This window comes from Olea europaea, chromosome 12 (assembly GCF_002742605.1).
Source record: "Olea europaea var. sylvestris chromosome 12, O_europaea_v1, whole genome shotgun sequence".
Classification (NCBI taxonomy): Eukaryota; Viridiplantae; Streptophyta; class Magnoliopsida; order Lamiales; family Oleaceae; genus Olea; species Olea europaea.
The window spans coordinates 28,189,943-28,214,497 of record NC_036248.1 but is presented as its reverse complement, the minus strand read 5'-3'; the positions used below and the strand labels follow the sequence as shown (position 1 = coordinate 28,214,497).

General features: G+C 32.5%; 2 protein-coding genes across 3 annotated transcripts; both read right to left on the bottom strand.

Moving 5' to 3' along the window:
• Positions 1-5,353: 5,353 nt before the first annotated feature.
• Positions 5,354-7,425, bottom strand: LOC111406298 (probable pectate lyase 5). Its single transcript, XM_023035650.1, has 3 exons — positions 6,520-7,425; positions 5,893-6,031; positions 5,354-5,767 (listed from the first exon to the last, which is right to left on the bottom strand). The coding sequence occupies exons 1-3, from the start codon at positions 7,362-7,364 to the stop codon at positions 5,546-5,548; spliced, it is 1,206 nt and encodes a 401-aa protein (XP_022891418.1). The 5' UTR covers positions 7,365-7,425; the 3' UTR covers positions 5,354-5,545.
• A 7,916-nt stretch (positions 7,426-15,341) lies between these two features.
• On the bottom strand, positions 15,342-19,693 carry LOC111406297 (ultraviolet-B receptor UVR8-like). 2 transcript variants are annotated; one of them, XM_023035649.1, is made up of 7 exons: positions 19,338-19,693; positions 18,472-18,512; positions 18,084-18,363; positions 17,639-17,988; positions 17,152-17,553; positions 16,400-16,787; positions 15,342-15,809 (listed from the first exon to the last, which is right to left on the bottom strand). In XM_023035649.1, the coding sequence occupies exons 3-7, from the start codon at positions 18,306-18,308 to the stop codon at positions 15,567-15,569; spliced, it is 1,608 nt and encodes a 535-aa protein (XP_022891417.1). In that variant the 5' UTR covers positions 18,309-18,363; positions 18,472-18,512; positions 19,338-19,693; the 3' UTR covers positions 15,342-15,566. The 2 variants fall into 2 exon arrangements, with proteins under 2 accessions (XP_022891417.1, XP_022891416.1); XM_023035648.1 differs by having other exon boundaries at positions 18,472-19,693.
• Between the last annotated feature and the right edge of the window lie 4,862 nt (positions 19,694-24,555).

Here is a 24,555-nt window from a genome sequence, read left to right as displayed (position 1 = left end):
TACATGGGGAATTGGAAGAGGATATTTACATGAGTCAGCCTCAAGGTTTTGAGGTGAAAGGTAAAACTAACTGTGTGTGCAAAATAGAAAGATCTCTGTATGGGCTTAAACAATGCCCTAGACAGTGGTACATAAGGTTTGATACCTATGTACTGAAGATAGGTTTTAAAAGGAGTGAATATGATGCATGCCTGTACTATAATGATAGTATGGAGGGCTGTGAGGTCTACTTGTTGCTGTATGTAGATGACATGCTTCTAGCAAGTTCAAGTAAGACTGAAATCACTAAGATGAAGAACCTTTTAAAATCAGAATTTGATATGAAAGATTTGGGGAGTGCTAAGAAGATTTTGGGGATGGTTATAAAGAGAGATAGGGCTGAAAATAGACTAGTCATTTCCCAAGAAGCCTATCTTAACAAAGTCATAACCAAATTTGGTATGAATGGATCAAAATCTGTGAACGTTCCCTTAGCAGCTCATATGAATCTTTCTGGTGCACAATCTCCTAAGACTGAGGAGGAATTTAGAGAAATGAGGAACATACCCTACGCTAATGCTATAGGTTCCGTCATGTTCTCTATGATAACAACCAGGCCTGACTTAGCCTATGCTATAAGTTTTTTGAGCAGATTTATGTCAAACCCAGGAAAGCCTCATTGGGCAGGTTTGAAATGGTTGTTAAGGTACAATGTTGGTACATTAAATCTGGGTCTAGTGTATGAAAAGAGATCTGAAAAACTTACTCTAAAGGGGTATGTAGACTCTGATTTTGCTGGTGACAAGGATAGCAGAAAGTCCACCACAGCGTACTTTTTACACTAGGTGACAATTGTATAACATGGAAGTCACAGCCGTAGCCTTTAGTTACTTTGTCAAGTACTGAGGCAGAATATGTTGCCATAACTGAGGCGGCTAAAGAATGTACTTGGTTAAAAGGAATTTTAAAAGAATTGAACTTCATGCATGATACACCTGTTATGTTTACTGATAGTCAGAGTGCTTTATTGCTTTGTAAAAATCCTGTTTACCATGAAAGAACTAAACATATTGAGGTAAAGTATCATTTTATACGTGAGAAACTGTCTCAAGGTGAAGTTAATCTTGTTAAAATTCACACTGATAGGAATCCCTCTGATATGGGAACAAAAATTCTACCTGCAAGTAAATTTAGATTGTGCTTATCTTTATTACACATTGACACTGGTTAATTTTCTTGCAGGTGGTGGGCGATGATGATGAACAGTTCTTCCATGTGCAAATTCGCAATCAAGAGAGAGTGTTATGAGAACCAAGGTGAAGAATGTGAGAATATGGTTCTCTTAACCCACTTTATTCAGTTTTTGTGAACCATTGGATGAAGATCAATGATTGAGATTTAATCTTGTGGGAGAAGCTTTGACCAATTTTTCACCTAACATACTACTTACCCCACGTTTTTGTGTAAGAAGGAGTGTCATCGGTTGGGTGGGGGTTATTTTAAAAGGAGGCAAGCTGGTCATTTTCGAGGATTGGCTCGACAGTAAATTTCCTCCATTTCTGGTTCCTTAAGGTGGTCTCTTGGTTGGTGGTTTTTCAAGGGGTTCTTTGCCGGTTCTTTCTATCTCTCTTTGGAAGGCAATTTGCATAGCGTGGAGCTGTTCCTGAACCTGGAAAAACTGCCATAAGAGGTGAAGAAGCTGCTGCAAGGAAGAAGAAGAAGCTGGACAGATTTCGGCCACATAAAGGGGTTGTATTCTTCCGATTTTATTTTCTTGTTTTTGCCTTGAATCTTGTTTGTTGATTGATGTTTTGGTTGATTGAACTCCTAGGATCCCCAACAGATTTATATCCTCATTGCAAAATCAGAAGACGCACGCCAATTACATCACGAACACAATCTACAGGAACACGTTCAAATTACAGCAATTCAACAATACCATTTTTCAATCACACGAGCTACTGAAGGGTCTATTTCGAATCACAAAAGCCACTGGAGGGTCGATTTCGAATCACATGAGCCATACAGGCTTTGATGCCAGTTTATGGAGTTAATTTTAACCTACGATTGAATCAAACAACAAAGTCAGTCATACGAGAAATCAAGTACTATGATTACAAGATTAACAGTTCCCTATCGAAACCAAAATATGCAGTAATAGGTAAGTGTTATAGAACTTTGATTAACGACCCAAAATCACAAGGCAATGCCACACAAGATTAAACTAAGAATCTCACTTCAAACCCATGAAGGTATTGCACAAGAGAAAGCGTGTCGACTACCATGAAGAAGAGGTCAAAAACAGTAATAAAAAAGGCAATCACAAGAGGCGTCGGAAGAGGCTGCAACGCTAATGATAAACACCAGTAATCAAAGAGAAGAAGTGGGTCAAAAAGAAGCCAAGAAACCAAGGGCTTCTTCAGCGGTAGGTACGGTGACTACTAGAATGCCTGGATATGGGTAGGGGTCAATCTCAAACTCGTCGAAGGATAAGTTATTATCCCCAGGTCAAACCTCTATTAATCTAGTATATTCTTGAGTGCTTGCTTTTCTTTATGCAAATTGATTGCTATTGGTGAAATAGAATTTGAATTTTTATTTCTCAACATATATTACGGTAGTACTATCCTACGGTCCTCGAAAACCACCTTTCTCTTGATTACTTATTTTCTAGCCTTTGAGTCCGTGAATTCTTTTGAACGCCACTTTGCATTGTTGGGTTTATGGCCCAAATCATAAAAAAAATTGTTACTTTATTTTCACGAAATTTTATTGAAAATATATTATTTCTTTATTTCACATTATTTCCATCTTTATGATTTGATATGTACCTATAAATAGTAATCTTCAATTAGTTTAAGCAAAAATTGTTGCGTATCGTTGTTATAATAAAACATCGTTTTATCTGCATAACTCTCTTCGAGTTCTTTACTTTAAATCTTATTTTGTCTTTGTGATTTTGTTACATATTTCGTACAACATCATTAATCTCAATCATTGCGTCGCCTTTGGGATCAACAAGTGGTATTAGAGTTAGGCTGCAAGTTCTTCGTAATTTGATTGGAATTTTTTAAAGATGACTACATTGAAATATGATATTTCACCGTTGGATTGTAATATAAGGTTTTCTCTGTGGCAAGTAAAGATGAGAGCTATTCTGACACAGTTGAATTTGAACGATGCATTGTTGGATTTTAAGAAGATGCCATCAAATTGGACAACAGAGGAAAAACAACAAAGGGATTGAAAGGCTTTATCGCAGATTCATCTTCATTTATCCAATAATATTCTATATGACTTCTTGAAGGAGAAAACACCAACTGTTTTGTGGTTGAAATTGGAGCAGCTATGCATGATTAAAAGTCTCACTAGTAAATTGGCTCTAAAGTAAAAGTTGTATTCTCATCGCACGACGGAAGGAGGATCACTGGAAGACCACATTGATGTGTTCAAGGAAATAGTTGCAAATTTAGAGACATGGAGTTTAAGTATGATGAGGAGGACCTGGCGTTGATCCTATTGTGTTCGTTGTCCTCTTTTTTCGTCATTTTGGGACATTATTCTATACAGTCGTGATACTTTGATCATTAAGGATGTCTACAACGCTCTGTTCTCAAAGGAGAAGATGAAACATTTGGTTGAAGTTACACTGAGGGATAAGGAAGCTCTTGTAACTCATGGTGATCGACGGAGGGGTAGATCAAAAGTCAACTTCAGCAATTTGTATAACTTCTACTGTAGAAGGAGAGGACACATTAAGAATGATTTTGACAAGTTGCAGGCCAAAGGTAATTTAGCTGCAAATGATAGAGGGCAATCATTCAACTCGGACGTGACAAATGTTACCGAGGATTTTTCTGATGGCAGTAATGTGATGTTGACCGTAGTATATGACCTGGAGTCTAAGGCTGACGAGGAGTGAATTCTTGATTCGGAATGTTCGCACCATATTTGTTCTAATCGGAATTTATTTCAGACATATAAAATTGTTAAGGTGGAGTTGTCATGGAAAAGAACCAGTTTTGTTGTATTGCTGGAATCGGTCGAATCAGATTGAGGTTTCAGGATGAGATGGTCATAAAAATTGATCAGGTTCGACATATTCCAGACTCAAAGAGAAATCTTATTTCGCTGAGGGTATAATTTCTCTAGAGGAGGTGGAGTCTTGAAGGTTCGAAGGGGTACTCGGGTTGTACTGAAGGGACATAAGAAGTCTTAGTTCTACATCTTGTAGGGAAGTGCAAAACCAGTTTAGAGATATCTGGACAAGTTTAGTACCGTGGTGGATATTCAGTTTGATATGGTACCTCTTATGACGGCTTTAGGTTGGTTCAGAACATCACCCAGTGGAGCATTGGTGATTCCGTTTTGTCACCAATTTCAGCGAATACACTGTGTTCAGTTATTAGGGTTGAACTCATGGAACGTAAGTACAGTGGTGTCAGTGATGTTTGTAATACTTTCAAAATCATTGAAGGTGACAGTTCTAGCAAGGGGCCTTCTGATCAGGCATTTGGTGTGGTTTCTACTAAAGGTTGTGATTCGACCCTGTTTGGTCAACAGTGATTTCTTGGTGGAACTTGGAAACTCGGGAGTGGGTTTAGGTGTCGCATGTGGACACCCTGCAGAGGAAGATTTTTTTGTGATGGAGAGTTTTGGTTACAATTTTGAAGAGTTCTGTTATTTCAATGCAGTTTGACATATTTTTTCAGGTAGAGAAATTTTGATGTTTCGTTTGTTACACCGGAATTTAGATCAAGGTGGAGTTTATTGGGTTTATGACCCAAATTAGGAAAAAAAATTGTTTCCTTATTTTCACGTGATTTTATTGAAAAATATATTATTTCCTTATTCCACATTATTTCCATCTTTATGGTATGGTATGTACCTATAAATAGTGTTATCTTCTTTCAGTTTATTTTAAGCAAAAATTGTTGTGTTTTAATTTTCTCTCTATATCGTTGTTATAATAAAATATCGTTTTCTATGCTTAACTCTCTTTGATTTCTTTATTTTAAATCTTATTTCATATTTGTGATCTTGTTACATATTTCATACAACATCATTAATCTCAATTCTTGTGTCGCCTTTGAAATCAACATGCATATATCATGAGAACACTTTCAACGTAGCTTTGTGCCTCTATTGAAGAATTATGATACACAGTCCATTAATTTATTTTGTGCTTTTGGACTAACAAGGAGTCATCAGCTGTAGGGTTAATATATTCTCTCTTGCTATGCTGAAACTCAGGAGAAGACGAATTGACTTTTCTTTTGTTATGAAAACTACACAAGTTCAAAGGGAGCCTTGAACTGATATTTATGAATGGGACAGTTGAACTTATCAATTTGAGCAATGACAATTATGACCATGAAAACATATCAGCCCTTGTTTCCTTTTGATTCCATTAGGATTATAAATACGTGCCTTAATGGCTGTTCCTTCAGGAAACAGGGTGAGGTTGTATAAAGTGAATTGGAACTGTGCATAGGTGAAATTACAGTGAATCGAAAGGCACACAAAATCGTAATAAAATGATATTTCCCACTGTGAAAAAAACTGATCAGCAACGTGTACCCTTCCTGCAGCGAAGTGCTCCCGATCCCATTGTCATTGAGCCAACCAGCGAAGAGGGTCTTGCACTTAAGCTGGACGCCTTGGCATAACTAGGAGATGCTCCGGCCCCTGACCGAGTGAAGAAGGCACCATTGAGCATGAGGTCACCTTCGGATCTCCAGTTCCAATTCTTCCATACGCTTTGAGGTGTACTCTCATGTTTGGTAACCTTAAAAGCATTCATAACATATTAAGCTAATTTGTACTTTTTGTAAGATTAAAATCTGAATCTATCTTTCCCTTTTTTTTTTTGGGGGGGAAATCTAGACTGGGCGTTTGGTATTGGATTCTCACCTCTTTTCTGAGTGTATTATCTGGGGCAACAAACCTATTCCCTTGGCTGTTGATTGTTGGAGCTGCACTACCTCCAATTGCATACATTTGCCAATGGGTGTAGTCATTGTTCACCACATGAAAATATCCATGTCTGCATCTGTAAATCAGCATATCCTCAGTCACCTAAACTTGCCTTTATTGCACTACTTGTGATCAAATGAAAGTAAAACTCACATTGTCCGACTGTTAGTAACCTGACTATTGTACACTTTTACTAGGCCATTTAAATATAACTATTATATAAATGATTATAGGAGGCCAGTTTTTTAGTGCATGTGATGTGACCTAAGATCTTGTACTCTTATAGTTCCTTGCAGAATAAAGCTATTTGTACAATCCCCGTTGACAACTTATTGACAATCCATATGTGCTATTGATTTAAAAAACAGTTTTTAAAATGGATGATATACATTCCAGTTAACTCATGATTGTCAACCATGGTTGTACATGTAGCATGATTATTCTGTGTATTCGTGTGTGCATGGGGTGACTTAGCTTGTTTTTCAATTTTATTAGTGCTCTTGTAAGTAAGTCAATAAAAAAATAAAAGAGTATAGTGATTCATTGGTTGAGATTGATATCTACCTTGGCATCCTCTGTACAAGTCCTTCACCAAAATGATTGAAGGCAATAGTGACTTGCATGTTCTTGTCTTGTGTGTAAGTGTCACTATGCCCCAAGAGCATGACCTTATCGTGGTGTGTCATGTAGTTATTCGAAATCGTAATAGCCGTTGATCCATGGATTGCATCAATCAGACCGTCATTACAGTTGGACAAAGAACAATGATCAATCCAAATGTGGCTTCCACCAAATATTGAAACCCCATCACCATCTGAAAGTGTTCTCCACCCATAGTGCTGTGGGGTGTCTCTCACATAAGCATTCCCCCCTTGCTTGCAATCATGTATATTTATACCATGGATGATTATATTTGTGACATATTGAATTGTAATGCATGGTCCACCTGCAACGTGCACACTAGATCCTCTCCCATCAATGGTCTTAAATGAATTCATTATGAGTTCTTGTTTGAGCTTGATCACCATATCCCTGGCAAATATGATCCACAGAGGTTCACTTTGAATGACACCATACCTCAGTGTGCCGGGTTTTGGGTTCACAGCGTCATCTCCAGAGTCTGTAACTACGTAAATTTTACCATCTCTTCCACCAATGGCTCGTCTTCCGAACCCAATTGCACAATTCGCTAACTGCTTGCGGTTTTTCTCCCAATCAGGGTTGCACCGCCAGCAGTCGTCGATGGGGTTACCGGTGCCGCAAGAGAGAGTTGCCAAGTTTCTTCTTGATGAAGTGATATTGTCATGGACTTGTTGTACAACTAGTTCAGGGTCTTGAACAGGTGAAGAGTTTGTGAAACCTGAAGTTAAGATAATAAGTAATATCAGAAGAATAAGTGTTATTGCCATAAATGCTTATTTTTCTCAGATTATTTGGTCAAAGAAAAGAGAGGAGAGAAGAAGATGGAGAGAGGAATGTGGATTGGTTTAGAAATGGACTTGAAATTAGTTATATATATATATATATTGGGATGAGCACCCACCCCAACCCACCTAGGGTTGTAGTTGTAGTCTATGACTATTTCAAGAAAACATGGAATAAGGGCATGTGCCTACATTTCAAAGTCGGAATTGATTATAAAATATGAATATAAACCAAGCAAGTTGTTATTATATCGAGGCATGTGTTTCTTTTGGAGGGTTTCGACTAAGTTGGTTAGCTTATTCACATTTAAGGCTTAAAAAAAAAAAAAAAAAAAAAAAAAGGTTAGCTCACATTTAATTTGTAATTATTGTAACAAATTTTATGATTATCTATTTTCCATTTATAAGCAATTTAATTTTTAATTTATATATACATGGCAGTAGTGGATAACACGAGTTCTTCGATTTTTAAATTGAAATATAGATTCAACTTTCAAGTCTTACTTTAGCATTTACTCGACCTAACTTATACCAAAAATAATTGAACAATATAATTTTCAAAATTCAATTTACTTCAACAATATAATTTCAAAATTCAATTTAGTTTTTGTTTCATAATACTACCCATTACTATTTTCAAAAAATTATACGCGTTACCCTAGTCTTCTTTATCTAAGTTATTAGCAAAGTTAACAATTTAATTGCTAAACTAATCATTAATATCAATTATAAAATTGGATCAGGTCATATTTATTATTCCATGATCACGAATTTGCATTTACTCTTTAAAATAATATATTTCTAAAACATCAATAACTTAATATGATTGAAGAATTTCTTCACGTGAGCCCAATGTCCAAAAGGTCCATATTCATCCAAAATAAATATTAATATTAGAATTGTTGGCTATGACTATTTCAAGCAACATTTAGCATATGGAGGCATGTGCCTACATTTCAAGGCTGCAATTAATTAAAAATCAAAATCAAAATCAAAATCAAAATCAAACAATTTGTTAGTATATTGAGCTTTTTTTTTTTAGGGTCTCAATTAGGTTGCTTAGTTTAGTCACATGTGATTCGTATTATAATGAATTTAGGTTTATATGCTTTAAATTTATAAGCACTTTTACTTGTAATTTTGTATTATATAGAACAAGAATGGAGAGAAACAAAACATAGATTCGTATTTTTAGCATTTAATATCGACATATTATTTGATTAAATCAAATAGTAGATTTGTTTCTTTTCTTTTTTCTAAGTCTCTATTGAGACACGATTTGTTAGAATAAAATTTGTAAAAAATAAGGGGTTGTTCTCTTTGTGTTTCAGATTTTAATTTTGAGTTTTGAATTCATTTTGGATTTTGTGTTTTGAGTGTCCATTTTAAGATTGTTAAAAACGTGTTCTTTTTGTCATTTTGAAAAATTGTTTTCAAAAATAAAAAATTAAAAAACGTGTTTACTTTTTAGTTTTGAGAAATTGTAAAAGCAATTATTCAAATAAATAAATAAATAAATAAATATATATATATATATATATATATAGTTTATTTACTTATACAACAAAGTAAAAGTGGTTGCCATAGTAGTTAAGGCATTAAAAGTCCATGCTGGTGACCGGGGTTCGAATCTTGGTCGTCTACCTATTTATTTGAAAGATTTTTATATTGTGCATTAAAAATAATAAAATTAAAAAAAATCATTTGTATTGAAAGTAGGCTGGTGGAATCGAACTCATGACCATCTCAAAATTCAGAACTCTACCAACTGAGGGATCTGGCTATTGATAAGAAAAAAACGCGAAATTTAATTGAAATTTTTTGTACTGTGCATATAAAAAGAAAATTCCTTTGTACTAAATTGCGATGAAACGAAATTGAACTCTTGACCTTAAGAAAATTCGTGACTCAACCAACTGAGTTATTCTGCTATTTGCAAAAATACCGTGTTTTTCGTATTTTGAAGTTTTGGCTTGATTTCTACTAAAAACAGCCAAAACGACTAAAAGGCCGTTTTGCGTTTTCTTTGTAATTTTTTCCGCGTTTTCGAAAATTCATTTATGAAAATAGGTAAGTAACCGTATTTTCAAAAATTAAAAACTGAAAATAGTGTGAAAACAACAAAGAGAACATGCCCTAAATTTTTTTTAGAGAATGTATTATTATAAAGTAGATAAAAGTTTTGAATTTACGTGAAAAGTTATTTATAGGGAGAATTTGTAGCTAAAAATGAGTTTGAAAAAATTAAATTTAAAAATGAGGTTGAAATGGGATGATTTTATTTGATCATATTTGATATATATATATATATATATATATATACACACACACACACACGCTTGACATGTAAACGTTAAAAAAAGAAAAAAGAAAATTTCACATGCTTTTAACTGTCATAACCGCAAAACCCGCAGGATTTTGAAGAAAAGTAAAATTGACTATGCTCAACTGCCACTGACGTCATTTTCCATTGGCTTTTTTAATTTCCCTCATGACAATGACAGCACCGTAAGTTCCGTCAAATCCATCAACCTGATGACGTGTCCACCATTTTGGGCGGAGGCACGTTGCCCCATGTGGGTTGTTACCCTTCTGCAATGGTCCACCATTATGTATAAAATATTTTTTCTCATTTTAAGCATAATTGTATTAGTCGTTCATATTTAGGACTTGTTTGGTCCTTAAAAAAAAATGCAAATTTATATATAATCACACATTTTATGAAATTTACACCTGTTATCAATTTTCAATCATACATTTCATCAACTATTATCGAATTCTAGTAAAAATCCTTTTTTTTTTTTTAACTAAATCGAATAGGGCTATATATTACATTTAGAGAACACTTGAATCCTTAAAATATTAGACCTAGATGTCTTATTTTGAAATAGGAAAATTCGAGCATAAGCACTACTTGTCACACTTTTCTTTTACATACTCGTAGGACAGAGTTTTCAATTCTATTAGAGCATAAAATTGTTTCTCGACATACTATTATTATTCAAGATCCCTAAAACCCAATATTTACACATTTGATAGCATCTTGGAAAAGTTGATCATTTTCAATCACGTGTCACGAAATAAATTCCATACATTTAACATAATATCATCAAGAAAATGTACATCATTAGTTTAAATGATCATTATTTTACAACATTCTTATTTCTACAAAAGTCTTAGGTTGGATGTTAAGCACATGTGCAATCATTTGTAGCCATTGAATGATTATTGCCATGTTACTCAATGATGGTATATAATTTTCGTTCACATTCATTTCTTTAGATTTGACTTGTACTTTGCGTAACTTGTACGTTTTGACTTTTCAAATAACGGTACGGTGTACACACCCATCCGTAGCGTAGGATAGAGAGGGTGTATAGATGGGTAATTTACGGCGAATGGTCCCAACCTTTGACTCTCTTAGCAAACTTGCCCTCAACTTTTATCTTTAAAATTTTTATCCGAACCTTTGAATAATTAGTGGGTTCATCCTAATGGACAATGTTGTCATTCCCTTTAATTTGCAAGATAAAATATTTGTAAAATGACAATTCTACCATTGTCTTTGAATCAACAAAAGGTAAAATACAAGAATGAAAAATATAAATAAAATGAAACTCATCTTTCATTATTTTTACCCCGACTCATTCCCACCCACTCCAATCAATTGCTACATTGGAACTAGAGGAGACAAGCCATAGCCATTGACCAACGATCATTCGTTGGACATATCATACCTTAGAATATTCTTTTCGATGAGAAAAATCCAATCATATAATCTATATCGCATTTAACAATTGAAAGTGACCAGAATATCTTCTTGACGAGCTTCCCAATCAAAACTTGATTATCTAGGTTCTTCCTCATTTCTCCACGTTTTTGAGTCATTCGAAAGCACAATTCACTTGATTTTCCATGCAAAATATGAATATGAACTAAGCATATGTTTGACAAGTGTTTATAAACAAATAAAATGAGCGATAAATAAGTGGGGTTCATAAGGAACTCGAGAAATACATGGATGAAAGTGATTTAATTTATAGCAAGCATTTATGAAAATATTTACAAGCACTTGCCAAACATACCGTAAGAATATTCTCAGATTTTATAGAAACTCATCAATTCCTACTTTGGACAGCTTTCGACTTTTCTTGCCATATTTTGTTTCTTTATAGGACCGAGCTCCATGTATAAGAGCTCGGTTCACAGGGGTTGTACAATCCCCCTCACTGTAGGGGGTCGAGTTCTATAGTAATTTTTAAAAAAAGGGTGGGGCCTACCCCCACCTCCTCTCTCATTTATTAGGAGCCTGTGAACCAGGCCCTGTAACTCCATCTTTTTCCTTCTTTACATTTTCATTCTTGTATTTTATATTTTTGGGTACTCAAATTTTTTCTTTCAACTTGATTTTAACTTATTAATTAAAGAGAAGGGTAAAATTGTCCTTTAGGACATTCCTGCGTATTACTCAAAGGTTATTACAACTGAACAACAAAATTGTCAAACTGAACTGATTCCCTTTTTTTTAAACCATTGATTTTGGATCTACGTGGATCCGTCAACATTTTGATTTTGAATCGAACCAAAATGGTTTGAATTGGTCTGGTTTAAGTCTTAATTTTTACAAATCGTTTCAAACCGTCAAACTGTTCATAACAGAAAAATAAAAAATAAAAAAATCTATTTTAATTTTAATTTTATTAAATTCAAGTAAATCCAATTGCATCCTGATTAAAAAGAGATTCATATTAGACACAATCCAAATAAATTCAATACCCAACTAAATACTTATCGCCTGTTTGGGAGTAATTTTGAAAATTAATTTTTTGACCATTAGGAGAAAAATGGGGTCCACCTGTGAGAGATGAAGTCAAATATGACGGCTAAAATAGTGAAATAACGGTCAAAAAATCAATTTTTTAGGTGAAAAATCGCTCCCAAATAGGCCATTAATAAGATAATACCCATCTCAACTATACAATTTATTAAATCCTACCCTTAAATATTTAATACGTCATACTTTCAATCTTTTTGTAACTTCTGGGATATTTCTCCCCCTTTCAAACTCTAAGAACAAAGGTATGCGAATTTCTAATATCTCTATTTTTATAGTTTCACATAAACAAATACAGAACACTCACATGAGGGTGAATCCCATGTATATAAAATAGTGCAAAAAAATAAATAATAATAATAATAAATTGCCCCCTCCTGTTGTATGTGTTCTGGAACCCCTCCTTTGTACACATAGCAGGGTTAGTATTTCTATATATCGAATCTATATTTTAATTCATGTTCATGTAGGTTGTGTTGTTTGTTTATTTTCTATGTATTTTCTTAATTTCTTTTTATATTGATTTGAATAATGAAAAAAAAAAAAAAAGGGTTTTGCTGCTATTCTAGGTTTTCAAGAAATGTATTGATTTAGATAACTAATTAGAATACTTCCAATTCATCATTGTTAGTGCCATTGTTGTCAATTTTGTTAAGCGAACATTATTCCACGAAAATAAACTCAAATTCACCACAAGAACTTGTCTCACTAGTAATCAAATCCTTCAGTTCCTCACCAATTACTCCTAGAGTGGTTCCGGTGTAAGGAGAGAGCCACTTGGCTATGCGATTTAATTTTAATTTTACCTTTACTATATAATGAGGTTTAATTTTATAGGGTCAAGGCAATGATTTTCTACATTTGGAATTATAGCTTGAGTATCTAATCTATAGAAAGTATTATCGTGTTTGATCTTTCTATTCATTTATTTTATAGCTTTTTTACACCATTTAATTGTAATAAATAAATATATTTGTTATATCCTTATTTTCATGTAGAGATTGAATCATGTATTACCATTGGAGATGTTGCGCTGATTAGTATTGATTAAGAGGTTAGAATTTTTTTTTTTCACTGCATTGAATTATTATGTAGAACTTTTGTTTATAATATTCGTTATAACACTAACTATTCGTTATAAGGATATATTTGTGATATCCTTATTTATGATTTAACTTGTTCGATGTACATTTTTTTTTTTTTTTGGTTAAATCATGGTTTTAAACATAACCAAACTGAAAATTGTGTTTTGGATTGATTTGGTTTAGAAATTGAAGTAGTTTGATTTGGTTTGACAGAAATTTCAAACAACTTTAAGTTGTTTGGTTCAACAATTTCTCACAAATCGTCCAGACCAAAACGTGTTCACCCCTATAGGTTATGGATAAAAATATTACAAATAAAAGGTTGGGAATAAGATTTAAATGATGGTCAAGGTTGGGGACTTCTTCTGTAATTTACCCTATATAGATAGTAGCTTTTTGGCGGCTCAATTGGAATAAGTTAATAAGTGGTAAATAAAGTACTTATCAAGATAAGTTGAGTATTACAATAATGTGAACATACAAAAAGGAATGCTTCGAATATTTTTCCTACCTAAAATATTCAAAGAATATTAGGACCACTTATAGAAACTTGTGTATCATTGATTCAAGAGTTGAAAAGGAATTAAATATAAACAATTTGTATCCAAAAATTATTTTTTGACAGAAATTTTTAATTAAAAACTCAATTTACTATTGATTAACTAAGTCAGACCATAAGAAGATCTTCGGTACTCAACTACAAAAAATTAAATTCAAGAAAATTTACTATGATGTCAAAGGAAAATTCTACTAAATCCTATAATCAAACTATATTAAATTAAATATTCGTATTATCTTTTTCATAACTGGTAATTACTTTTCTTGAGATTCCTTTAAGCTAATCCCTTGATTGATTATTTTTAAGATTTGTTAGCTGTCCAAATTATAAATTACAAATTTATTTATTTATTTATTTAAATATTCAAGCTATCAAAATTCATATAGATTATACTCGACCAAATTCGAGAAAGATATTTTGTTTCTTTATTCAAGAATGATAGTACATCAAGTTCAAGAACAATGAATTTGACATTACCTTCGACAAATCTTTGACAGGGATTCAATGTACTTAATTTGGTGTAAAAGAGTTTTTCAAATCAATTAAATCAAAAGAAAAATATGTTGCTTTCTTAGTTAAGTGAGAGAGAAATAATCTCGATTAATTTGATAATTAAAGTGTTATTCAACTCTTAATTGAGAAATACATAGATGTAGTAGAAATATCCATTTCTATGAGAGTCGAAAAAGCAAGTCTCTAGTTAACCTTGAACAAAACCAAATAGAAAAATCTCAAATAAATTAAAGACTGTTTGTGTTTGGTGATCAACTTAGGGTCGATCTCTTTTTATATCTCAATGAATACAATTATGTGAGTGTACAATATGAATCTCCAATGTGTGAAGGGTGTGAATTATAATCAGTCTCAATTAGTTTCAATGGCCTCGAAAAAAATCAAGGGTTGGTTCTCAATGTCCATTGTGCCACCTAAGACAATGGTCCCTAAAGTGGTGGACGCGCTAGTTCTTAATAATATGATCCTTCAAGATTTAAGAAAGATGTACGACTCTATTATCACCTGAATGGAACTGAGACAACTCGGTACTCTGTTTTCTGTAGATTGATGAAGAAGTACGAACAAGAAATGGACTTAATGTCCTTAAAATACTAGCACTTATAAACGCAACGTCGTTTATTTACTCTCAATAGCAACATCATGTCCACGTCCTTCATTACGAGCTTGTAGGAAGCTTTTATAGACACGGGCTTGTAGACATGCATTTATAGCTACTCGAATAGGCACAACACCTAACACATTACTTCTACGGTATCTTAAAAGTTCTTCCACTAAGACAAAAATATCGACGCAAATCCTTGGGAAAAGTAGAAACAAGTACAACTCCAACTAGATCAGACGAAGTCTTGCTTCTAATAAATTTAGAGTCGAGTATACGAATCCTTTTTTATTACTTCATTTGGTACGCTACTATATATACCAGAAGATTCAAAGCAATACGACTCAATCAATGCAAATTATAAAATAACTTGATAAATGTAAAGGCCATAAACGGATTGAGGCGAAGAAACCAACAAATTTCTGATAGGTTAATTGTGCATCCTATCCTACCTTCTTCACAATCATTTGTTACTATTTACAGAATAAACACAGAAATATCAACAGAAAATGCAAATGTATGATCAGTCATAAAACCATGGATTAAGAGGAGCAAATTGTGCAGAAAAGAGCAGGAGTTTTATCCAGAGACAAAGTTAACTGAGATCAATCTCGACCTTTTCAGGGTTTGGCCTTTCGGTTTGATTTGCCACAAGCTCGACGCCTAACTGTCCTTTGTCGCCTGCACCAAATGCATATAGCTTACCGGATTCTGTGAGCGCAAAAGTGTGCGCATTCCAATAAATGGAATTCGTGAGGCTTATTTGAACAACCCTTTCATTCACTTGCTTTAGTGACGTTACTAGCTTGGGGCTCAAGACATTTACTTGCCTATTTTCCTGAAATTGACACAACGATATCACAAATCAAAAAGGGCTCAGACTTGCACCTAACAGGAAAATAACATTATATGGGAATAAAAAAAGTATAGATGAATTTTTTCCAAGAAATTTCAAAACAACAAACTAAGTCTTATTTCCAATAACTTCAATGGCCACATGAATCCCTCTGCACCATTCCTTTCTATTCATTATTCATTATTAGATCTTCTGAGATAACTAAAGCAACTAGATCTTTAACCACTATTACCGGCCATTTTAACTTTTGCTCTACCCTTCCCTCCCGGGAAATTATATTTCTCTAGTGACTCAAGAACTTGTTAGATCATCGCAAAAACATAACCCAACCACTTATGTTGTGCATTGTTAATTTATCCTCAATCGGCGCTAAATTTCTCCCTCTCTTACCTTATCCACTCACTTAACCATTACCCTAAGATCATAACCAACATTGAGGAGCTCAATAAAGTGAAAAGAAAAATTAGAGCAAAATATATTGCAAAGAAGTAAAAGGCAAGGTAAAATATCAACTTATGGAGGCACAAATTCATAAGATAGTATTAACTAGTTGAAAAAAGTCCGTCACAGACCTGTTCATCTTCAGCCACAGTGTTATGTCCAAGACTGGAAGATTCCCCACAACCAAAAGAATACACATCGCCATTGTCTGACACCACGAAAGTTGTATAGTCCCCCGTAGCAACATGAACAGCTTTGACATTGCTCAGCGCTTCAACCGTCTTTGGAACGGATTCCGATTCTTCGTTCCCATGGCCCAAGCATCCATAACGCCCCCAGCCCCATGTGCAAACCCGTCCATCCTTTCCCACGACTGCAGCATGCCAAGCACCAGCTGCAACCACAACAGGTTGAAGATTCAGAGACTGGAACTGCTCAATTAATCTTGGTTGCTTCTCATCATTTCTTGTGCCGTGTCCAAGCTTTCCGCCCAATCCACAACCAACAGAGTATACTGACCTGATATATCACCAGAAGAAAACGAAAGAACGTTTGAGTAATAATTGAAAGAGATCGCGATAATGCACGTGCACCAATACATGGTAACTGAACTGGAATATTATTAATTAGCCATCAAGAACAATGTAAAAATGCTAGAAAGCATATAGAAACAGATAAATTTTGGTAATGAATTATTAGACTATTTAATCATATCCATTTTGGAAAACAGGGTGCATGTTGAAGATGAAAAAACGTGCATTGTCAAGCAGTAACATCTATGCATATCACTTGCATTTACAGCTATTAACACCATTTCAGAATTAGATTAAAAATCCAATATGAACACTGCTTCACAAATAAATAAAACCAGGAGGGAACTCACATGCCGCTAGGTTGACAAGCCAAAGCAAGAAGGTAGCAATATCCAGCAGCAATTTGAACAACTCTTATATTTTCAAGTGGCCCCAACAGTGGACGAGGCTGAAGATCATTCGCTTCAGTTTGGTGGCCAAGTTTGCTTTCAATTCCCCAAGAGAATGTGTAAACCCTCCCTTCTCTCGATAATACAGCTGTGAAGAAATTTCCAATAGCAGCTTGCACGACGAAAATGTCTTTTAAAGATTCAACTAGCTGAGGAATAGTTACAAATTTATTTCCTAGAGGCCCAAATTCTGCGTCCCCAAAGGAATTTTTCCCAAAGGCATAGACCTTTCCTGTATCACTTATCAGCATTGTTTGGCCGGCCCCTGCTGATGCTTGAATAATACGAATGCCTTGCAGTGATCTACAATTGAAGAAATTCTATTAAATTCTGCCTCATTTCTTGCTCTCACGGAGTCATATTTACTACATTAAGATAAATTAGCAACCTAATTAAGCGAGGCCTGGACTCCTCATCTGTGGTTCCATGTCCAAGTTGTCCTGTGTTGTTAGAGCCGAATGAGTATACAGCCCCTTTAGAAGTCACAGCAATACTGTGACCTGGACCGGCTATTGCCTGCGACTTTTCCCTCCGGGTACATGCTTCTCCAGCCAGCAGGAATCTTAAGACAAGTTTCCACGAGCCTCCGCACATTTGCTTCAGTTCTTGCCTTTGTTTATCAGTCATTGGCTTAAATATGGCTCTCATTCGGCACATATCAAGGGCCGCCAGTTCCGATAATGAGAGCTCGCATTCGGGGGCAAAGTGTGCAGGCCGCCTAAAGAACAAGCATGTAACCTGCACCACATGATTATGATTCAAATGAGCAGCATCATCAATTCTAATTCAAATAAAAGGTTCATTAGCAGAATCCTAAGATAAAATACACTTGCCTCAAGTTTTGCAAGATCCTGCGGATCCAAATTACATGCAGTAAGGACATGAAGAACAATAGAAGGATTAGCTGATAATGGGAATTCCCCAGGGCTAGCATTTCCGGAGCAATGCCGTTGCTGCCTCTGAAATGTTTCTATGGGAGAGGTAACAATAGTAGTAATTGTTTGCTCGGGAATTTTCTGGTATTGAACACTAGACTTTCCACTAGGAGTGGCATCCATGGACACTGCTTAACTCTGCAGTGCCCTAACTTGGCACAGGCGAAGATTTTAATCTCTGAAAATCATAAAAACGCCTATGCGTTACTCCATTTCATTCCATAGCAACTATATCATTATATTCCAATAAACCCTGATTTTCAATATCAAGAACGCAAGTATTTACCTTTAACAACTATTTGATTAAAAAACTTTCAGGAATTAAACCTGCAAGCAAACACCAGATAAAAAATATCAAACACATATTAAAAACAACAAACTGAATGAAATTATGCAATAGTTTGCAAAATCAAATCGCCACAACAGCTAACCGGTTGAACTAAAATAGAAGTGAGGATCAGACGATATCATATAAAGACAAAAGATGAAATGAAAACAATTTTTTCCATCTAATCGAACCATATCAAGTTAAACAAATTCATAGCACATTAAGTTGGAAGCGTCAAAATCAATCAATCTCCAAGCGAAAATGGTCGAGATGTTAATGGAAAAAGGCACCAAATCAATAAAATAGCAGTCCGGAATCAACCAGTGTAACGAAAGACAGATATAAATGGAAAATGAAATTCACTATCGCATCAAACCATAATTCAAGCAATCTCTAGCACCCGGGAACTCGAAAACATAACTAAGCAATATGATGCGCCATACACAAAGAATCCCAAAAGGAAAAGGAATTTTAGCACTCAAGAGGCAAAATTCCACTTCCGTACATGATCAAGCAAAAACATCACCAAAGTTAATATGAAATTGAGGCATGAACCATCGAAGAGTAAAAATCAGAAACAACCCAGAACAAAGATAACATGAACAATTGATTTTTTTTTTTTTTTAATATCAATTGACCATAAAAATTAAGTATTTAACATCCCACATGTACAAGGATATTAAACAAGTAAAATTCAATAAATACACAATAAAATTCAACTGGAGTTATACAATAACTGTCAAAATCAAAACTTGTAAGTTCTTGAATCTGTACATTATGATCATTGACAGATCGAGTGACAAAAATTCAGAAACAAAGTTTACATGTAACAGAGGCCCAAGATTTCTCAGAACCCGGATGACATCTCACAAGTTTTTTGCAGAAAAAACTTCCCAAAAAAGAAAAAAACAAAAACAAAAGAAAAGAAAATGGAGAAAAAAGTGACAAAAACTATAAACAAAGAGTCTTGAAATGGGTATCTATCTGATTTTAGAATTTTTCATTTTCCTCTATTGAGATTTCAAAGAAGATGATGATGATTATGATTCAGGGGATTAGAAAATGGATTCCTATGGATGCTTTCTCCTATAACTTTGAAGCCTTTAATTTCTCTCAATCGGATGGTTTCTAGCGTTTTTAAAGGGAACACTAGAGATGAGGTGTCTATTTGGTGACGATTTTGATGCAGCTCATTTTGCTTAAATTGCTTTATGGCTTCTCAACCCAAATTCCGAAAATTTATTCGACATCACCCACCTTAATTTCTATTTGAGTTAGATAAAAATAAATAAATATCATATTTTTTATTATATTTTTATTAAAAAATAACGAAATGTAAGTTGAAAAATTAATAAAATTTGTGAGTTCATGAGATGTATAATAAAAAATGATTTTTTTATTTTTTTATTTTTAAATAAGTTTTAGAAACTGAAGATCAAACGTAGGTTTAGTATTGTTTCATTGAAGTTGTCTAACTTTAATTTGATCGCTCAATTTTTCTATTTTTCTTTGACTATTTTATTTGTAATCATTATCAAAATTGACTGAAATCATGACTTGACAAATGAAATTCTGATTAAAAGAATTCGTTCAATATTTATATACATGTCATTTATGGTGGAGCTAGTCCTTCACGTTTAGTGGTGATAAAATGTCGAGAGGACAAAATTATTTTCATATATATTCTATTAAATCACTCTACTCAAATTCACCGACTTATCAAGGAAGTTAGCAGTGATACTTGTCACTTTATTCACTACGAAGGGAATAGAGTGGCTCACAATCAGCATCGCAAAGTGTATTTAATTTTGGAGTTCATATTTTGGACTAATTGGCTACCTCTTTTTATTGTGTTAGTTGTTTGTGACGGTTGGACTAATTGGTTACCTCTTCTTATCATGTTAGTTGTTTGTGACGGTATTTCATAATAAAAAATGTCTACATTTTGTTAAAGAGAGGGGAAAAAAATAAAAAAATCACAACTTACTCCTCACAAAACAAAACGTTGACGTAACAGTTGACAGAGTAAGTTGATTAAAAGAAATTCGAAAATTAAGTGACTTTATCTTGATGAAATTAAGTTGGAGTATCACAAACTTCAATATCACAAAATGTCTCTCATAGACATATATAAATTTTTTGAACATTCATATAGGTTTTCTTTACTATTTTTGCATTATTGGACATCTCCATCAACTTTGAAAAATGTTAAAAATTTATGAATTATTTGCACACCACTGTCAATATTACAAACTTTAATATCATAAAAGTAGAGACATTATACATGGTCATTAATTTCTATAGGTTTTTGTTTGAATAATTTCCCTGTCGAATATATATTAACTTAATCATATAAATTGAAAAACGTTTGTGTTTGTTGTAAATAATATGATTATTACTGAATGACAATTATACCCCTACATCTTGGCTCCCTTATTCTTCCATATCAATATGGGACTTTAGTTCTGAATATAATACACACGATTCTATTTACTTATTTGTTTTCTCTCTCTCTCTCTCTCTCTCTCTCTATATATATATATATATATATATATTATTTTAACAGGTTCTCAGCACAAAAGCTTAATTATTCAAAGTCTAATGAAGGTAATAATAATTTTTATAAAGATATCACAGGTACCAAAATAAATTTGGTAACGTATAAATATAATTACATTATGTAATCAACATTCTGTCAATTCATATGGTAATCACCATTTTGTTGAAATAAATTTTGCACTCATAATGGTCATTCATATACAGATTAAATATTTTTATAAATTATATTGATTTACGTGCATGATGACCATAATGATTTACCGAGTTGTGCTTCTTTTCCCACTGTCACAAATTACAATTGCCATAATCATAATGATTCCATTTTTTGCCGATTTGTTATATTTGTAAAGATTATATTTAATCAATAACGAAATGAAATTAATTCAAGTATTTGTTATCTTTTACATATTGGTAAAAAATTTAGTCAATTATGTTAACTTCTATATATGAAGATTTTTTTCTTAATACATATTTTGTAATTAATTTTTATATCACATACTGTTTGTAAGATAATTAATATTTTTAAATTTATTAAATATTTTTATATGTTTCTTTATAAAATTTAAATTGATAATACATCATGTTGTTTTTTTTTAACTAGCACAATATTATAGTTAATATTTTAGAAGAATATTATTTGTCGCCAGAGAACATAAATGATAATGTTCAATATTTTAGAAGAATATTGACATATTACTTTTGAATAAGCAATATTAAAATATAACATACTCTGAAAAATAGTTCATTATAATTTACATTAATATTCTAGTTAGATTTTACTTGTTCTCGAAGAACATATTAACATAAAATCTAACGTAAATTATGTTTCTAGTCTTGAAGAGTAAATTGTTACATAATTTATTATTCTAAACAATAATATGTACACTTGAAGAGCATGATATTATTGTTATTCTAAAACGAAATATAATTCAGACATTTAAATATTTCAGAAGAATGTTGTAGATTTGTTTAAATCAGTTAATACAAATCAATATTCTTCAATACTCTTAAAGAATATTATATTGCTCTGAAAGAAGCATAATTTTATATTTATTAATCTTTGTGAAGAATATTATATGGTTATTTTTGAAGAATCACAATTTAGACTTTTTAATATAAATATTTTATTGATTCTGGAAAATTTCAATTAATTAAATTGCATATAAAGAAATTATAGCTTATTTATATCAATATTTTTGAAAAATATTATTTTTCATACTCCATATGAGTCAATGTTGTATGATATGAAGGGATAAATTTACTGTTGCTAATAATTTGTTCTCAACTAAATAAAAGATAAACCTATAAGAGTTTTATAGTGTTTTTTAATTGGAATACTATACTCAGAATCTGTTCGGGACGGACAGCTCATTTTTTTGCTTAAAATCCACTAAACAAATAGAAACAAACAAGCTTTAAGTTTGATAAATATTGTGATGAACCGAAAGTTTGATAACTCTTGAAAATATTATTTAGCAAGCCCAGTTAGACTATTATTGGAACAATAATGATGAGAAATTAAAAATTCAAATGAACATTTAACGAATAACAAGAAGATTCTTAAATTCAAAGAATTATTATGATATTTGTTCTCTATTATTAGTCATTAACCATCGCTAATTAAATAGGAACTAAATTCCTTATATTTTTTTAATATTAATTAAAGTGATAGATAAGACTCCATCATCCTTTACGTTGATCATTTAAATATTATTTGTATTTAATAGATTTGATACATCTACTAAATGATTGTATTGTGTTCGTAATCCAAAGTTTGTGATAAAATTACTGCTCAATTCTAAATTATGAGAATAATTTTCATATTATATAGTCAGGACGATGTGTCTTGTCAATGTTAATGGTCCTAAATCTTAACCTTTTAGTAAGTGTTGGTTGGAATGTCGATAAATAGTTTAATACTATTACTTGTTAAATTCCTCCAATTATTTTAGTTGAAAACAAAGTACTTTCCATTTCTGTTTAGGGAATGATATTACGCATCATGTCAATATCATAGTTCTCCCTATTATAATTGGATTATGGTTAAATTCTAATTTCTCCATTTAATTATTTTGATAATGCAGTATATATAAAATTGATCCATGACAATACATTGAGATAGAGAGCAAAAAATATGCAGAATAAATTAGTAGCTTGAATCCTTACATAATATCCCAAGCCCTAATCGGTGATATTTTATAAAATGGTTTGTTGATTGTCAATTTGACTGGACAATTATCTCAATATTAGGAAAATGAATTAAGAAGCTAAAAATAATATATAAATACACTATCATCTAAATCTTGAAAAAAGATAATTCAAACCAAAAATTCGAAAGAAAATTTATTTAGATGCATTTGAAAATCAACAATACCTCGCACACCAGTTTTAAATGTTCTAACTTGAATTAACGTTGTGGAGGATAATAATTTAATATTATATTAGATAAATTTATGACACACTTGAAGCATGATGATATTCAATTATAATACAGAAATAGAACAATTAGCAAAGATGATCCCGTTAAGAAGGTTTATATACTCTTGATAGGTATTTAAACATAACAAATTATAAAATCTCAAAAGAGGTTTTGGTTATCAAAATATTGAAAATTAAGATATTTCTATAAGTTATGTCGTTATGAAAAATATATAGAATCGAAAAGAAAAGTTGTTGAAAATACGTATGCACATGATGTACTGCATCATATAATGAGAAATCGAAACGAATGCATCGAAATATATCAATCAAAGTGATGATTGGATAAATAAAAATGACGCAATCCTAAAAGTGAATTTACTAGAGAAATTTGAAGTTTCTGGATGTGCCATCCGAAAATCTAAAGATGTATACTTATACAAAAACGAAATGAAAAAAAATGAAGTCGGAATATGTAATGCACGACTCTCAATATAGTGAATTCGGCAAAGATCATGGTAGATGAAATTACGAGTCCATATTATGTGTATCTTGACGATGCATGAAATTTGAAATGCATTATAGTCAACTCATCTGGCATGACTATTGATATTATTCCCAAAAGATTTAATATTCCTGAAACATAATTCAAGTTAAATTATTATGAATGGGAGTAAATATTGTTATACTTTTGTTCATTTGATCAAAATTTTGTTCTATTGAATTTTTCTGGCTAGATTTTAAAGAGACGATTTTTATAACGTATTCAAAAGAATAATGTACTATTTTTTTCATTATAATTTTTCTTAATAATGTTTTAACAATGCATATTCTTTGTATAATGATTAATGATATAAGAAGTCATGTTGTTGAGATCTATCTAGCTGTAAATATCTTTGGATTTCCTCCATTTGAAATTAATGTCCATAATACACAAGACATTTACCCTCAAAATAATACTCTTATGCATATGAGACTCCCAAAGAAATCAATAATAGCTATTTTTTGAATTATCATTTTACTACGGTCATCAAATGTTGATAAATACTCGTATGAAAATAATAT

What these genes read in the sequence shown, in the direction of transcription:
- LOC111406298 (XM_023035650.1), bottom strand. Translation starts at nt 7,364, where the DNA reads ATGGCAATAACACTTATTCTTCTGATATTACTTATTATCTTAACTTCA. An exon ending in CTTGTACAGAGGATGCCAAG is followed by an intron (nt 6,032 to 6,519) that starts GTAGATATCAAT and finishes GCTGATTTACAG; the next exon opens with ATGCAGACATGGATATTTTC. An exon ending in ATAATACACTCAGAAAAGAG is followed by an intron (nt 5,768 to 5,892) that starts GTGAGAATCCAA and finishes AATGCTTTTAAG; the next exon opens with GTTACCAAACATGAGAGTAC.
- LOC111406297 (XM_023035648.1), bottom strand. Translation starts at nt 18,308, where the DNA reads ATGGATGCCACTCCTAGTGGAAAGTCTAGTGTTCAATACCAGAAAATT. An exon ending in AGGATCTTGCAAAACTTGAG is followed by an intron (nt 17,989 to 18,083) that starts GCAAGTGTATTT and finishes CATGTGGTGCAG; the next exon opens with GTTACATGCTTGTTCTTTAG. An exon ending in CTGTGGCTGAAGATGAACAG is followed by an intron (nt 15,810 to 16,399) that starts GTCTGTGACGGA and finishes TGTCAATTTCAG; the next exon opens with GAAAATAGGCAAGTAAATGT.